The sequence below is a fragment of the Hirundo rustica genome, chromosome 6, assembly GCF_015227805.2.
Source record: "Hirundo rustica isolate bHirRus1 chromosome 6, bHirRus1.pri.v3, whole genome shotgun sequence".
NCBI lineage: Eukaryota > Metazoa > Chordata > Aves > Passeriformes > Hirundinidae > Hirundo > Hirundo rustica.
In genome coordinates this window covers 8,816,301-8,832,961 of record NC_053455.1, presented here as the reverse complement: position 1 = coordinate 8,832,961, position 16,661 = coordinate 8,816,301, and the positions used below count along the sequence as shown (strand labels likewise).

At 44.1% G+C, this 16,661-nt stretch overlaps 1 protein-coding gene across 1 annotated transcript; it reads right to left on the bottom strand.

Moving 5' to 3' along the window:
* Positions 1 to 1,180: 1,180 nt before the first annotated feature.
* Positions 1,181 to 16,533, bottom strand: TMEM179 (transmembrane protein 179). Its single transcript, XM_040068357.1, has 4 exons — positions 15,852 to 16,533; positions 11,917 to 12,054; positions 10,340 to 10,418; positions 1,181 to 9,417 (listed from the first exon to the last, which is right to left on the bottom strand). The coding sequence occupies exons 1-4, from the start codon at positions 16,151 to 16,153 to the stop codon at positions 9,238 to 9,240; spliced, it is 699 nt and encodes a 232-aa protein (XP_039924291.1). The 5' UTR covers positions 16,154 to 16,533; the 3' UTR covers positions 1,181 to 9,237.
* Positions 16,534 to 16,661: the final 128 nt, after the last annotated feature.

The window sequence follows — 16,661 nt, the reverse complement described above, 5'->3', positions numbered from 1 at the left end:
GAGCCAGCTTGGTGAATTGCTTCAGAAGTCAAACGTCCTGCAGCCAACCAGCTCTGGACAATTGTATAATGAAGCTTGGAAATGGCTGTGTTTTAGATACAAAGGACTGAAAGAGGGAATGATGTAGGACAGTTTTTGAAGCAGACAGTGGGTAGGAGGCATTCCCAAGGGGCAGTGTCTGTGGTGGCAGGACACAAAGGGCCAGGGGAGAGTAGCAGGTCTGCTCATGACAACATTAATGGCAGTCTCTAAGGGCAGAAGTGCTGCTTAAATTCCCTTATGCAGCTAGTGTATAACTAACACACAACAGAAATAAGCAGACCACAACAGAAGGGTTAGTGTTGTTTTGACAGCGTTCAGCACATTCTTGCAGTGTGAACGGGTGGAGGGCAGCTGCCAACACCCTCTCCAGGCACATCGACAGCACCTGATTGCAGCAGCAGGCATATCCATACCCATATGATTAGAAGAGATAGAAAAAGACATAGAGAGATGACACTGGATGGATTTGCATTAACCTTTTGATGCACTCCCCATCAGCACCAGTAAAAGGCAGTCCCAAAGACTGCCTCGAGTTCCCCTCCTTCCCTTCATCTCTCCAACCCTAATAGTCTGGAAATGAGCCCTTAGCAGTAATTGTAATTGTCATTTCTGCCTTTTGTAGCTTAGAAGCAAGCAGAAGAGCTGGCAGTTTGTGGCTATAAAAAGAGTGTTACCAGCTGCCCTCAAGGAATAACTCAGCAGCCTACAAGATAACAGTGTGGACTTGTTTCTTATTAATTCCTTGCTCCAGGATAGCTGTTGGGAACGTTTTGGCCCACCTCTGAAGAGAAAGAATGATGCCACATGACAAAAATTAACCAGCTGGCATTTAGAAAATTAGCCTGTCCGTGCAGCCTGTGGTCTCCCCTTACATTTGGTAACAAGCTGCCTTTCAGCTTCGTGTTAACACTGGACCATTTTCTCCCTGTCTCCAATGGCACTAGGGTGAACTGCTGGAAAAGGATACCAAAAGGGCACAGACAGCTGAGGATGGCTGGGCATACCCTTAACTATCCAACTTGTGGCATGGAGAGGCTGCGGAATGAGTTCAAAAACTCTACCACTGACTTTGAGAACATTATTTTATCTTACATTGTAACAATTTAAACTCGCCTTCAAAGAACAGGCACAGAAATAGTGATTTTTCAAATAATTTATTTTTGTATTTCACCAAATCATAAAAAGCCGATGCACTGTTCAGCAAAAAGCATCAATATATAAAACACATTAACTCATTATCAGTAATGCTGGAGTGTACCAGGTACGCTGAACCCAGTCCAGCTCCTACTAAAGCCAGAGGAAACTCAGTGACTCCACAAGCAGAAGGACTGGACTCAGCATTTTTTTCTTTGCTGGTTGTTTACAAAGGGCTGTATTAAAATGCTAGTAAAAACTTCCCTTTTGAGACTGTATAAAACAATAATAAACCTCACTTCCTTTCTGGCTTTGTTAAACACATGCAATTAAAGCTCAAAATCAGCAGTCATTACTCTGCAGAAGACCATACAAATCAACAGAGCTAAAATTCAAAGCAGGCCAGGCTCTACCCTCAGCATGTGTGGACTGGCATGGCTGCTCACAGGATAATCTATGTACACTGGTGAGGGATCTGCTCCTCCACTGCTTTCAGTGGTTAAACAAATTATGAAAAAATGGTCCATTTTCTCCCCAAATAACCATTGCAGGAACCTCTTCAGCAGCATTAAAAAAAAAAAAAAAAAAAAAAAAAAAAAAAAAAAAAAAAAAAAAAAAAAAAAAAGCTAATTTAGACTCTTATAAAGCTTTTCCCAGGTGGCTATAAGAGACAGTAATTCATGAATTCATACATCAGAGGACACATATTTCAGAGAGGCTGAAATGCTTTCAGGCTCTACACTGACTTACAAGCAAGAAGGATCTGCCATGGAAAATCACTAAACCATGCAAAACTATGGGCGCTAATGAGCTGCATCCACAAATGCCAAGTCTACAGAGATTTGGGAAGAGTCTTTCCTTCCCCATGCAAGTCACAAGCTGCACAGGACAAAGGGCCAGTGTAGGATACCTGGATCTGCTTTCCTCCAAATCTGGTGGCAATGTCAGCACCTTTACACCAGATTCCTGCACAGCTGGCACAGGTGGCTCTCTCCAGAAGCTGGCTTTAGGTCAGCACATGCCTCAAGAGGATGCTCTGCAGCTTGTGAGGCCACACGAGAGGACAGGGGCTGAGCAGGCCAAGCAAAGGCTGAAATCGGTGTCAACACCACTCCCTCAGATCACAGCCCAAGAACTGAAATCCCTCACAGGAAATGCACTGACTCCTCGTTATCTATTTCTGTTCAGATTGATGCTACTGTCCTGCACACCTCAGCTGTCCTTGTCTCTGGTAGGAAGAGCTGTGAGAAATAAGGCCCAATCAGCTTGATAGCAATAAAACCTTCCCTGAAGTTTGCAGGAACGTTTTTGCAGATGAAAAGATCCAGGGGGAAGGGACTTCAGTGGAACCGTTGGGACTTTTCGTTATTGTTATTTTGTTTTGTTTATAAATGCTCAAAAACCTCTTGGGGGTGTACTCCAGATCACAGCATATTGTGATATGTTATGTATGTCTACCCAAGTTGTGTAGCTCAGGCTGTTTTAATCAGAGAGCGTTTGACCAGAATTGCTCTGACACCATCAGTCTGCACTGGCTGTGGACCCCAATGCCGTGGTCCCCCACAGAGGGATGCTGTTCAGCACAGAGCAAAGGGACTGCCTGCTGCTCTCAAACACTGCAGTTTAATAAGGAGGTTGCCAGCACCTTATGGAGTCAAATGCTGGACCCTGTTTCAATAACCACAGTTTAAAATGTTGCAGGAGCCTAGAAAGTGGAATGGATTAACTGATGCAACCCAGATCCTGTGTGTTCCAGAAAGATGGGCTGTGTTCTGGACACAAATTTTTGTGTTCAGTGTTAATAGGGAAAAATAATTCTCTCTACTGCAGGAGGGATGAGTGAGGAGCTCTGGACAGTGTAATGTGGGATACCATGAGAGTTTTTAAACATTTCCCTGCTTTAAAATCTATGGTTTAACATAACTCATCTAACTCCACCAGGTTCCTGGGGAGACTACTGGCACCAGCCTTGGAAACCTCCCAGAGCAACACATCACCACATCACCCAAATCAGGCCTGGCTTATGTAAAGGGAAGGGTTCAATGTCACAGTCCAGAGAGGCTCAATGGGAACAGGGAAAATCCTTGACTGCCTTTTTTTTTTTTTTGACAACATGTGCCATAGAGACTGCAATTTTTCCTACATTCATAAATACTCTCCAGAGTCTGTATACACACTGGAGTCAAATTTGCCCAGATCTGGGGGGCAAACAAAGGGAACATAAGGAGGATATGAAGAGTAGTTTAGTCTCTCACTTGTGTGAGAGATCATCCAAGATACCAACAGTACTTGCAAATCATCATTCTCACCTCCTGGCAGGTTGTCTCAACCCTCACTGTATAACACAGGCAAGTGGAAAGGGGGAACAAAATTTTCTCACATTGGATTTCCACCATATACAAATAGTTCCAACTATTTCAGTGAGCAGCTCTTGCTTCAAAATAGTTTATCTCCTTGATAAACACCAGAACCACCACAATAAATCATTGTTATTTAGGAATTTCAAGCCAAGTAGAAGAGCTCCAGCAGGAGGATTTGAAGGGGATCAAGGATAACCTTTCATGCCTAGCAAATTGCAGTTGTCGGGTTTTTATTTTGGTGAGAAAAAATAAGTTAAAATATCCGAAACCAAAATGAAATCATTATTTGGCCAATTCAAAGGGCTATTCACAGAGCACTTCTCAGGTACTTATGCCAAATTTTTAGCAATGAGGATTTTACAGGAAGCTAATAAGCATTAAATCCTAAATCCTTTAGCCGTCTATGGAAACAGGATTTAGGCTCTTACATGGATCAGATTTTTTTCTCTACTGTGTGCAATAACAGTTCAAGCAGCTATAGGAGCTATGAGAGGTAGAGAATTTCAAGCACTCAGGTGAATACATTCCTGTTAATCTATGTTTGCAATAGCAGTTTAATTACACTCTTTGGCAGGAACAAAAAAAACTAAAGTGGAAGCATGGCTATGTTAATACTCTTCCCAATAACAGGATGAAAAGACAGTATTCTTTAAGAACCTGCACTGAAATAAGCAGTGTTTGCTATATCATGAGTAAATTCTATTCTAACCTCTCAGAAACAAATGTTATTTTTTCTGAGAGAGCGAAATTCCCTTCTACTTCAGGAGAGCAACGAAGTGCTGTCTTCTATGAAGTTCTTAACCTCATAAATCACTGAGTTAAATTTTGTCATTTAAAAAAAAAATCTGTAAAAAAGAACATTTAGGTGCCTATCTGTGAGTACTAAAATACAACTCAGGACAGTTTTCCTCCTTCTTGTGGAGGTCAAAAATAGAAACACGTACTTCAAGGCACTAGTGCCATGAACAGAAATGGTTCTAAAACAAATTCTGTGCTTATGAAGTTACATTTTGTCACTGCAGGTAAAACCTTCCTCTTTTCCCAGACTGCCTAACCAGAAGGAAAGCATATTTGTGACCTCCAAAGCAAACATTCCAAGAGATATGAATGGGTTTCCAACAGCAAAGGAAATGGTCTGAGGCACAGATTTAGGATCTGGACACAACCAGGATGTTCACTTGTTCAAGGATACCCGGGCCATTGATATAGACGAAAAAACCAAAAATTTTCTCATGACCCAGATAGGTTTTTCACAAAATATTGTCAGTCTTTCCAGTATAATATACCTTCTGGATTTTCTTTAAAGTTATAGTTTAAATGGCAAAACTGATTTTACATGCAATATGTTTGGGAATGTTTGGAGAAGGGCAAGGACAAACCCACATATACCCAATACCAGGTTTGTGTGCAATGTGACTGTAAAGTGTGAGCTCCTCTTTCTTGCAAGTCTGTTTCCATCCTGAACACTACATAGGTTAAATCAGCAGTGTTCTGTACTGGGGAGTGAAGGCCTTGTGGGGAAATCTGACTGTTCCTAAATGGAGTACTTTAGGCTAGCAGAAGGACGTTACTCAGATAAAGGGGAGGAATTAAAACACCTGCAAACCTGTGTTAGAAACTCATCTCAGCCTTTGGAGGGCTGTGCATTGGCCAGTGCTTTCCTCCTCTGCCCACATCAAATCCACCTCTGGGCATCACAACCATTGTCACTGCACAAGTCCCAGTGATAAGTAAAAGGAAGTGTAGAAATTTAAGGTTTTCTAACAGCTACTCCAGCCAAAGCTGCCTGTTGAGAGAAGAGCCTATATCCACATCACAGAGGAGCAGTGGAACTATTTCTGACATTTATCTGTGTACGTTGTACATACACAGAGAATGCTTTCATGACAAGTTCTGTACACTCAATCATCCATCACTGGTTATTATAACACCTCCTTTTTTAAGGGGCCATAGAGTCGCTGCTATAGCACGAATGTGCCCCTCAGTTTTTACAGTAAATCATCATGCTCTTATTTTTGTGGTTCTCACTGAACCTTCCCAGCTGAAAGATGCCTCATGAGTTAGTGGTATAAGATCTTTTGAGCATGAATGCACTCATGAGGAAGTTCTGTTCCAAAAGATGGCTGCAATTGTTTCTCCACTATGAAAAGTGGTGATAAATGGCATTGATCTAAAAGCTCAGATTACACTTGTTAGCTTAGATTCTTCTAACCCAATGAGGACTGCTGGCAGGCAATTGGTGGGGAATTTAACCACAGATGGCAACCAAAAAATATATTTGATACAACAGGATAATAGTGTGGCGACAGCCCAGTGCCTTGGAAAGGCCTCTAAGCTTTCTCCCCTTCCACCATGTGACAATAAATAAATACAAGTACCACAGAGTGTTCTAGTTCTTTGAATACAACTCTTGCTAGAGTGTTCCCAGAAGCCTTTCGACATGGCAAATTAAAGGTATTAAAATGTCACAGAAATGCAACATTTGACTCAGCCCACAGTGTGCTGGTTGGCAAGGGATGACTAAAAGCAGACATCAGAAACGTACAAAAGAGGGAAGTGTATGAGAGACAGCATAGGTAGGTATGTGTGTGTATATAAATTACACCACTCTAGCTCGTTTACAAACTCTAACACAATTTCAGCATGGTGCCACCAGCTTAGCCTGAGAGGCCAAGCTTTAGGAGAAGAGGTTGCAGAAAACTTATTGCAAATAAAAAAACACCAAGTGTGTCCGGCAACTGGGAGTTGCAGGATACCCCTCCTCAACTTGGGTCAGCCAAAGAGCTTCTCACTACATGCTCTGCCCTCTTACTCACACAGGGGCTTCCATCAAAAACAGCTTTGCTTTTAAGCACCACTGATGCTCGCAAGGGGGTACCAGCCTCACCCCACCCGGTCAAGGCAGGGAAGCTGTGAAAAACAGACTGAGATTCACATGGGACTCATAGAAGAGCCTCAGCCTCTTTTCATTTTGCATGGCAGCTCCAGATCCAGGAGCAGTGTTTGCTGCTTCTCGTGGAAGTGGAAAGGAGGAAAAAGACCTTGAGACAGGAGAGGTAGAAGAGAAAAGGAGCTCCAGACAGCCTCTCCCAAAAGCAGCACCCCCTCCTTCAGGACCAGAGACAAGGCTTGGGCCCTGGTACCTCAGAGCAAGGATCACAAGAAGACAGCTTGTTACCTTCTGCCTCATGGTTCTTCAAACCCTCAGGCAACACCAGGAACAGTGCTCCCAAGCCACAAGTTGCTTCAGCCTAAGCCTGATTTGGCATATACATAAAATATATTATACAAAGCAGCAGCATGGTTCCACACAAAGAATAAGGCATGCACTGAAGTAATTTGTGGGAAGAGACATCACTGCTGAGTGAAAGTCAGACTGCCTTTTACAGCTGGAGAAACTGGGGGAATGTAGGAAACAGGCTAACTTATAAGACTCAAGCTCTTCTTCAGGATATGAAGAAGGTCATTCCCTGGCAATGGTCTCAGGTACTTGCAAGAGCGTATCTCCTACTAGAGACAGAGTAATTTAGGTTGAAAAGGACCTCTAGGATGATCCAGTCAAACCATTAACCTGGCACTGCAAAGGCCACCATTAAACCATGTCCCTTGCTGCCACATCTATGCTTCTTTTAAATACACCCAGGGATGGTGACTCCACCACTTCCCTGGGCAGCCTGTTCCAGTGCTGGACAGTTCTTTCAATGAAGAGACTTTTCTTAATATGCAAACTATTAGACCAAATTAATTTTTAAAAAGGCACTCTGACAGTCCCGATAGCTGAATTTTAAATTGGTATTAATTAACTTGGTCTCTGATTCCTTCTCCAGGGGTCCTCCTCTGATGTCAACTCCCAACTACAAAAAAGCCACCACTGCAAATCTTTCAAAGGAATTGCATTCTCTTGTGAGCAGAAATAATGCTGAAGAACAAGACCTCTCTACAGAGAGCTGTGGCCAGCTGGGGTTACAAGCAATGTTCACAGGGCTGGCTCACTGCTTAGGGCCCGTGGAGGGTTTTTTCTCTAAACCTATGAGAATAATTTGGCAGTTAAACACAGTGTCGGATTTTATGCCCTAAAATGCTTAATGACTGAGGGATTTGTCATGACATCAAATTCTGTTTCAATGAAATGCTTAAGCTGGTGCTTAACTAAGCATCAGAGAGTCCCCAGAAGACAACAGTAAATCTGCATGGTTTTGCTAACCCCAGGCTTGAGCTCTGACATGGTAGAATCTTGCTGCCTTCTCTCCTTTCATTCTGATTTACCAGGTCATATAATCCTGTGTGGTTTGCACTTCTGTTGCTATAAATTTGGTCTCAACTCAAACACAGGTACTGCAGGCAGTGTCACTGTACTCCCAAAAAAATCTTCAGCCCGAACTTACTTGTTTGCTTGTTTTCTGCTGATTTGGGGTCTTCGGTGTAATGTGTACCTGGGGATAAATGCTTAATTCCAGTACAATTTTACTTCTCTGCCATGCAAATCCCACACTCCTCTGAATGACTCTTCCTATTTATCAGAGCTACCTCCGCTCACAAACAATCCACATGATCTGTTGAAGCACTGGCCAAGAAAAACTGAAAGCAACAACAGTCACCAGTGAGCTTTGTGTAAATAGCAATTCTTCCTTTTCACAGCAAAATTCATCTGCCCTGGAACTCCTGCCCAAGAGTGGGGAGAATGGACCCATTCAGCACTGAGCTACCTACAAAATAACTCAGCTGTTTGAACTCCTTGCTGTTTATATATAGGAACATACAATGCAAATGCTCACAGTAATTTTGCATATCCTATATGAAATAAATATCACAAATAAATTCTAATATTCAAAACAGAATAGTATACCATGGTAGGGACCAAGTTACATTTATGAATGCACAAGCATTAATACTACCTATTCAGCTCAATTTCTTAGTATGCAAGCTTCAGCAATTGCTAGCTACACTTCACTTCAGGAGTCATAATAAATGCTGGTCATGCCAAAATCTAAGAAGAAACAAAACCACAAAAGTTGTCCACCATCCTTCCGTATTATACACAGTTTTTGACAGGTGCCATAATAATATACGGGTTTCATAGAATTCATTAACACTGTCCAATATTAAATATCAAGTCTGGAACACAGGCCTCTGTGTTCTAAATAAAATCAGAGCAGAAACAACATGTTTGTCAGCACTGCATCCAAACACAGCAAAAGCAGAGACAGCGAGAGCCTGCACCTGAACCAGAGCTGCAGCTTCCCAGGATAAAGAGAGAACAGGGACAGCTTCCTTGGAAAAAGGGAGGAGAGGGAGAGAGGCGGGACTGAATGCAGCTCCAGTTACAACTATGGTTGAAGAACAATTTGAAGAAATAGCCTGGACACTGTAGCCTGGTCTTGCCAGCCCCGTTCTCAAAAAAAGGCCCCAGTCCCAAAAGCCAGTGATGGCACATGGGAGCTCTGCTGACAAGGGCAGGTTACAAATTTGGCCTGCACAGGACAGAAAGTTGGCTGTGCCATAGGAACATAGGGCACTTCATTCTCTTCATCCTAATATCAGTACTTCTGCCAACAATTTCTCATGGGGGAAGTGAGTGATCCACAATTACATTTCATTTCAGGAAAAGAAAAGATCTCACACACTCAATACCCTGACTCAACTTCAGCTCACACTACTTAATAATAAAATCTAGTTCCTGCCCTGTAAATCTGCTTACACTTTAGATCATGCCACTTTTGTCATCTTGCAAAGAGGATCGTGAAGGGGATCTTCCTAGCAACAGCTCCTTCTCATGGATCAGGCTGTCGAGCAGGTCTTCCTGCCTGTAGTTGTGATAAACCTTCAGGAAAGCCAGGATGGTAATTGCCAGCCAAGTCAGCCAGGCAGCCCAGAGACCAAACTAGAGAAACAAAGAAACCATAAAGAAGTCAGTACAGCATTGTAAAAATAAAGATGTCCAGGTGATTATGAAAACCTCAGCTGGACCAAAGTCCATGAAGTCACGCCAGGGAGGTCCTGGGTTCTTCATATAAAGAAGTCACTTTTATGACATATTTCTTTCCTAAATGCAGTTGTGCCTGAGCAGGGCATCTAGATGCCAATGCTGGCAACAAAGACACGGAACTGGCTCATGCCCAAGAGACAAGGTTGCCTTCAAGGAATGCTCCAGACAGGATAATGCCTCTTTCCATGTGGGACATAATAAACCTTTGTAAGGATGCAGCTCTGCAGGGCTGTAGTCCCTGCAAAATTAGTATGTGCTCATGTCCCAGTGTTCACTGACTCTGATCATTGACTTAGAGCTTAGAGATTTTCAATAAAAAGGTCTGACAGCCTTAGAGGTCTAATTCTCATGGATTCATCAGAAAACAGCCCTATCTGAATGAATCAATCTTTGATTATTATCAGTGGTCTGATATTTATATAGCTTAGGTGATCTCAGTCAAACTCAAGGAATGTAAAACTAGGAACCCCACAATGTGGTGCAAGTCAGAAATTATTTTGAAAAGTAATGACGAGATCCAGGACACTAGAGCGCTGCAACTTTTGCAGACCTCATCCTTTGGATAAACAATGAGTTTTCTCTGATGATTAACAAGATCAGGGTAGGGTGAGGCTTTGACATATCTCTATTCAAAACTGTCTGTTTTGAATTTAAAATGCAAATATGCCCATCACTATCATTCTGATTCAGCACTTAACTGAAGTCAGTGGAAACATTCCCATTGATTTCTGAGAATGGTAGTTCAGCTCCAGCAACCCCCGATCAATAAGCAAATGGCAAATGAACTGGAATAGAACCATGACTTAGTTTGACCTACCTGTGCAACAGCAAATTGGTCATAGAAAGCAGAGTTTTCCAAGTTCAGCTCAAGATCTATATCCTGCAATTCTTCACAGCTACCCAGAAACGCAATTGGAAGGGAAAAACAAAAGAAGAAAATTATTTAAGAGATTCCAGGTAAACCAAATCTAAAACGAAACAACATATTAAATGTACTTTGAACAGTCACAATGGTACATTCTGTCAAAGGATATTTAAGTTATTGCAATCATCAAGTAGTTTGCTGATCTTCACTAAAACGAAGAGAAAAATTACAGTGCAGTTATGTAAGTGATAACACAAACCTTCCATAAGTGGAATTTTAAGTTATTATCCTTAAACCCCTCTTTCCCACTGGCCCCTCGCCTCCCACAGATTTGCCCCTGGCATTATTCCAGGTTTGTTGTTTCACCCCTCAATGAAACAAAGTGTATGATCCTCTTTTACCTTTTGACTTCATCGGGAAAAGCCTCAGAAGAAGGAATTGTGTTTTTGTTTCGGATGCTCCAGCAAGGAGACGATACTCTGATAGGGGCTGCCTACAGATTTTACAAATAACTTGGACCATTATTGGTGTGAAAAAATCCCAGGATTTTGAGGTTGTCATTCTATCTCTTGGTTGATTTCTGCAGCCTCTTCTCTCTCCTTTTCAGTGCTGTCGGTCATCTTGGGTTCTTACCCGAATATTCGATTAGATGGTTTTTGTAATCGAATTTTTAACCGAATATTCGAGTAATTCCATTAATCGTTGCAGCCCTAAACAGAACATTCACTATGGCATTTTACAACATATGACAATGTGCAACATAAATGTATGCTTTAAGTAGTACATTTATTCAATATCATATGACATAAAATGTCACATTTTCCTCTCTCTTCATCATTATTTTTTTGATAGGAGCAAATCTTCCTCAACTTATCATGTTCCCTATAAGGAACATAAGCATTGTGGGATACAGTGGACCATTTTAGGAGCTGTACAGTTTGTGACTGTAACAAAGCATCAGCCATCTGTACTTAGCACTAACAAAATGTTTTCCATTCTGTGGCTCTCAGGGCATCCACAGCATGACTACAGGGCAAGGAGCTCCACCCCAGATTTTTTGTCTGATGATGGGTCGTGGCACAGGCAGGATAAGTGACTTGCCTGGTGTCACACAGTGGGCTGGGGGCAGAACCAGGATTGCAAGTCAGGAGCCCTGACCCCCAGCCCCCTGCCCTGAGCACAAGACCACACTCCCCCCATCCTTAGAAAAACTCCAAATCTAGCAGTCCTTTGGAAATAAAAAAAAATATTCTATAATGGGCTTGGTTTTCATATGGTCATGATTCAAAGAGACCACAGAATATGATGGAAACACACTTTTCTTTGTGGGCTTCTAAATAAACAAACAAAGAGAAGTTTGATTTGCTTTTTTTTTTGTTCCACATGAAAAAACTCTGGATTTTTGTATTACAGATGCCTTCTCCCCCTAGCTCACCTTGTGTGTAATAACTACACTTCGTAACACCACAGTTCAATTGTGCCTATACGAAAAAAAATAAAAGGAATACAATGTATTCTTCAATACTAACCTATTTGGCATGCTTCCTTTTTCGGTAATTGCATCACACCACATGTTAAATCCTACACTCACTATAGTGCTGGCAATAAATGTGATGAACACCACAAAGGCGCTGATCAGCAGATTCAGGAAGGCGTAAAAGAAAGAGCTGTAATAAAAGGGAAGAAAAATGTAACTCATAAACAGCTGAAACACAACATCAGCAGTCTCTGTAAGCAGCACGGAGTGGGCACAAAGATATCAGTTTCCATTTGAAACACATCTTTAATTAAGAACACCTAATACATTGAAATACCATGGACTTGATTTTGAGTCACATTACCTTCGCTTGCAAATGCTCTTGATTTTGATTTCTTTTTTAACCATAAGAAGATGTGGCTTTATATAATAAGTGGTGATTGTTCATACACGATGTGGCTTTCATTAGCTGTAATGATGAAAATCACCATTGTTAAAATAAATGTCATTAGCTCAAATTATGGAGTAACTGGAGCTAAAATTATTTCATGACTAAAGTGATAATTGGGACAAAAATTGCTTGGGAGAGGGAAACTAAAAATAAAAACACAGCACTGATAGCTATAATCATTTTAAGCAATGTAGCACAAGGTACTACCATCACAGGACACGAATCTCAGTTTTATGGGCAATTTGCAGAGCAGGCCAGCTCCTCCTGGGATTTCTCTGGCTTTGGTGTCAGTATGCTTTGTCTGCCTGCTGAATATCAATTTACCTCAGCCACATTAAGTCTGCCCAACCAGAGCCTGCCCTCAGCACGCGCTGTGTTTGGGATGGGATGAGGTAGGATGCTTGCAGATATCCTGTAAGGCCACAGAATCATTCACTCATTTTCCAGCCTCACTCTTTAACGCCTCACCTGAATTCTAGCTATGAAAATTTCTAATCCCAATCATCTGGCAAAGCCCTTCTCTACTTGAAACTGCTCTAAGTGGCTGTTTAGAACAGGACACCTTGGAATGTCATACTGTGAAAAAATTGGACATCTGCTCCAGGCTGGAGGAAGACTGGCAGCTCCAGAAGGCAGGTCATCCTATTCAGAGTGTGTGGTAAAGATGAATATGACAAATTTCCCACCAGTGCCACTCAATGTGCTGGTGATAGAAGGAATCTACTTACCCCAGAGAAAAAAAAAAACCACCCTCAGTCACTTCTTTTACTTAGTTTCTTGTTAAACAAAAAGCCAAAAGGTTTTTAAATTAGTATTTGAGTCCTGGAAGGTTCTGGGCTGGACAATCCTAATTTCTACAGGTTATACATGATACATTTGTGACCTCAGGAGAATTTCTTTAATATTAGATGAAGCAATTATCAGCAGAGTTAGGATGTTTGCTCCTGGGTTGATGTGGCTTTAGAGGGGCTGTCTAGTCACTCTCCAAAGTGACAATTGTCCCACCCCAAGACTGAGAGAAAAGTGAAATAAACCAGCTTCAAGAAGTGCCCCTATAGACTGTAGTGGGTGCTGGATGCCAGGACACTGCAGTTCTGGATGAACAATAAGGTGAATCCTGCTCTGGCTTAGCTGGGCTTGGTGAAGTAGATCACCTCTGCTGTGCGCTGGGGTCACCCATACAGAGAGAGCTGCTATGAGCATACCAGATTTTTGCATGTTCTCTGCCCTGACTTTGCACCAAGCCTGGATTTCATCCCAAGCGTTGCTAAAGTCAGATCATATCCTCTGTGTGCCCCTTAGCATGGTATGCTGGCCTGAGAGGCAGAAAAGACTTGAGCTCTTCACAGAATAAAACAGACTTGGCCCCAGAATAAGTAACAGCTCTAGAAAAGGAGCAGTGACCAGGACAATTGCAGCCCAGGATCTCCAGTTCTCCCTCTATTTCCTACCCTGAACAAAGGACATTCCATGATCCAGGACCTGACCTTCCACTGACAAAGCAGGGTTCAGCCTTGCACTTCATTTGCATCTGGCAAGAGTCACCATCACAGATGCCAGGGTATCCTGATAGAAAACTGCTTATTTGGCACTCTAGCTCACCTGAATTTTCCTCCTTAGATTAGAACTTCAACCTATCCATTGCAGATTGAGTGAATGACCTTTAATAACAAATGTTTATGCCTAAAGTTGCTTTGCAACCCTAACAAGTTTCTAAGTTATACCTCTACCCTTTAGCTGAGGCAAGGGGTGCTGAGACCCTTTTAAGAAGGTTTTTTAGCAGTTATAGCTATCTGTCAGCAGTCATTCAAAGCCATTGCACATGGAAGATGCTAAGGGTGCTAACTAACCCTGACTGCCTCAGCTGGCTCACCCTGGAGCTGGCCCAGTAGCAGTGATCCTTCCTCCTCAACAGGATCATCTGTTACGACATTCTGGTTCTCCCTCAACTACCTCGAACCAGAACAGACAATTATCATGTATGGTGAGGAGCTCACATTTATCTCCCCATACAAACAGAAATGTTTGTGTGCCAAATTGAACTGTTAACAAGTGTCTGTCTAAAATCAGGACAGCGTGAGCCCTGCCTGTTTTTCTTACAGCAGCTGATGTTGTGCAGGACAGATCTTCCTTCTTACCAAGAAACTGCTGTTCCCAAGCACCTTGCCATGTTTTATCCTCCTGTGTTCTTCTGTGGTTATCTCATCATCCAAACTTGCTCCATCTTTGCTTCCCATCATCCCACAGCCTTCTGCCTTTCTTGCCTGGACCAACTATGATCAGTGTTTTTCAGCTCCCAAAGGAGCTTGAAAGCAACTCCTAAAGGGACACTTTTCAGGGGCCTGCCCAACAGTTTTGAAATTAAAGGCCACTTTTGCAAGCAGGCCAAACATCTAATCCAAATGTCACCATTACAGGGTTTTTACTGCTGGTTTCTTCTAAAAATTAGCTAGCTCTTAACTACAAAGTGTTGAGATTCAATTAACCCTCTACAGATATTGAATCACCTGAGGAAGCTGAATTCAAAGATATTTAGTAATATGTGGTTGTATTTAGTGTAAAGTAAGTCTTAATATGGAATAAGTTTCTGGTCCACACTTGCAACAGCGTGTTTGAGTATTAGGCAGGCTGAGAGTGGTTGGAAAGAACCAGAAAGACAACACTGCTACTCAGCCTCCAGGATTACCAAGCACAGATGCAACTTACTCAAGAAACCTCTAGTCCAAATAGACCTGGACAGGAGTGATTTACCCTTGGCATGGTTCCTAATCCACGGGAAAAATATTTTCCTAGTTTAGACAGGCACCGGTGCATTGTCCAGCCCTGTGGCTCCCAGAGGCTGGGTTACCTGCACAGGGTCTCTGCCCTCTCAGGCCACCTGAGAGGCAAGCACAGAACATCACAGTGCTCCTGAGCTGCTGCCCAGCCCCAAGCCTCTCCCTGCACCTGCTGGGGTGGGATGGCCCTTGGCTTGTGTGAGCACAGGAACCAGCTGCCAGTGCCGCCCCGAGATGCTGCAGGGAGCGCTCAGCATCGCTCCCATGTCGTAACCAAGCAATAGTCGTTGTCTGCAATAGCTGCCATGCACACAACAAAAGCAGCACAAAAACCAGAGGGGAGTCACCGCCTTCTCCCTTCTGCCCCCCCACGCACACAACCATGTTGTTTCAAGGTTTTCCACACACCCAGGGCACACCTGAGGAAGGCCTTCCTTGGCAGGGATGTGTAGTGGGACCGTGGTCAGGAGGCACCTGCGAGCCCCAGCCTCTAGCATCACCCCACGGCCCCCAGATCCTTTTGTGCCCACTGCAGCTGAGTGGCCACACGCCCCCACCCCAAAGCTCTGCACGGGAGCATCCTCTGGACACAGCTGAGGGAGAGCATGGCGTGTGTGCACGGGCAAGACACCACCTCTCCCCAAAGGATGCAAACGAGCAGGGTGACCTGGACGGTGCAAAGCCCGGCGCTGCACCCCCAGACTGCTCCCAGGCGCCCCAGCCTGGGGGAGGGATGGGTTCATCCCCAGGGATACTTACTCCTCGTGCCCCTTGCAGAGGAAGAAGAGGGTCCTCCAGGCCTGCACTGTGGCCAGCAGCAGGGAGAGGAGCCCGGTGAAGATGCTAAAGCGGCAAGCGGCCTCAGGGCCCCACTCCTGCACCGTGAAGCGCTGCCGCTCCACTGTCAGGTTGGCGTTGAGCCACATGCCCTCGGTGAAGAGCAGGCACCGGCCGTGGAAGTCGTTGCCATTCTCCGAGAGTGGCACCACCACGATGAAGCTGAAGAGAAAGGCCAGGAAATAGCAGATGCACTGAGCGAAGAGGAAATTGCTGAGCGCCATGTCGGCGGCTCTGCGCAGACAGAGGGAGGGGTGGAGAGAGGGATGCAGGAGGAGGGATGCAGGAGGAGGGATGCAGGAGGAGGGATGCAGGAGGAGGGATGCAGGAGGAGGGATGCAGAGGGAGGGATGCAGGAGGGAGGGATGCAGGAGGAGGGATGCAGGAGGGAGGGATGCAGGAGGAGGGATGCAGGAGGGAGGGATGCAGGAGGGAGGGATGCAGGAGTGAGAGACGCAGAAGGAGCGATATGAGGTGGGACGCGGGAAGGATGGAGCGATGGAGGGAGGCAGGCAGGCTGCAGCAGTAGGCGGTGGGGAGAGATGGGAGGGAGGGAGGATGCGCAATGCAATGCAATGCAGGGCAGTCCCATGCCTCCTCCGGACACCGCTGCTCCTTCTCCCGTAGCCCGAGCTGCCCCTGTGAAGAGGGAAGCAGAGAGAGCAAGAGCTGTTGTGGGGTATCCCTCTCCGGGAAAATCTGGCTGCTACCACGCCCTGGCGCCCAGGGGGT

What these genes read in the sequence shown, in the direction of transcription:
- TMEM179 (XM_040068357.1), bottom strand. Translation starts at nt 16,153, where the DNA reads ATGGCGCTCAGCAATTTCCTCTTCGCTCAGTGCATCTGCTATTTCCTG. An exon ending in CTCTGCAAGGGGCACGAGGA is followed by an intron (nt 12,055 to 15,851) that starts GTAAGTATCCCT and finishes CTTTTATTACAG; the next exon opens with CTCTTTCTTTTACGCCTTCC. An exon ending in ACCAATTTGCTGTTGCACAG is followed by an intron (nt 9,418 to 10,339) that starts GTAGGTCAAACT and finishes TTGTTTCTCTAG; the next exon opens with TTTGGTCTCTGGGCTGCCTG.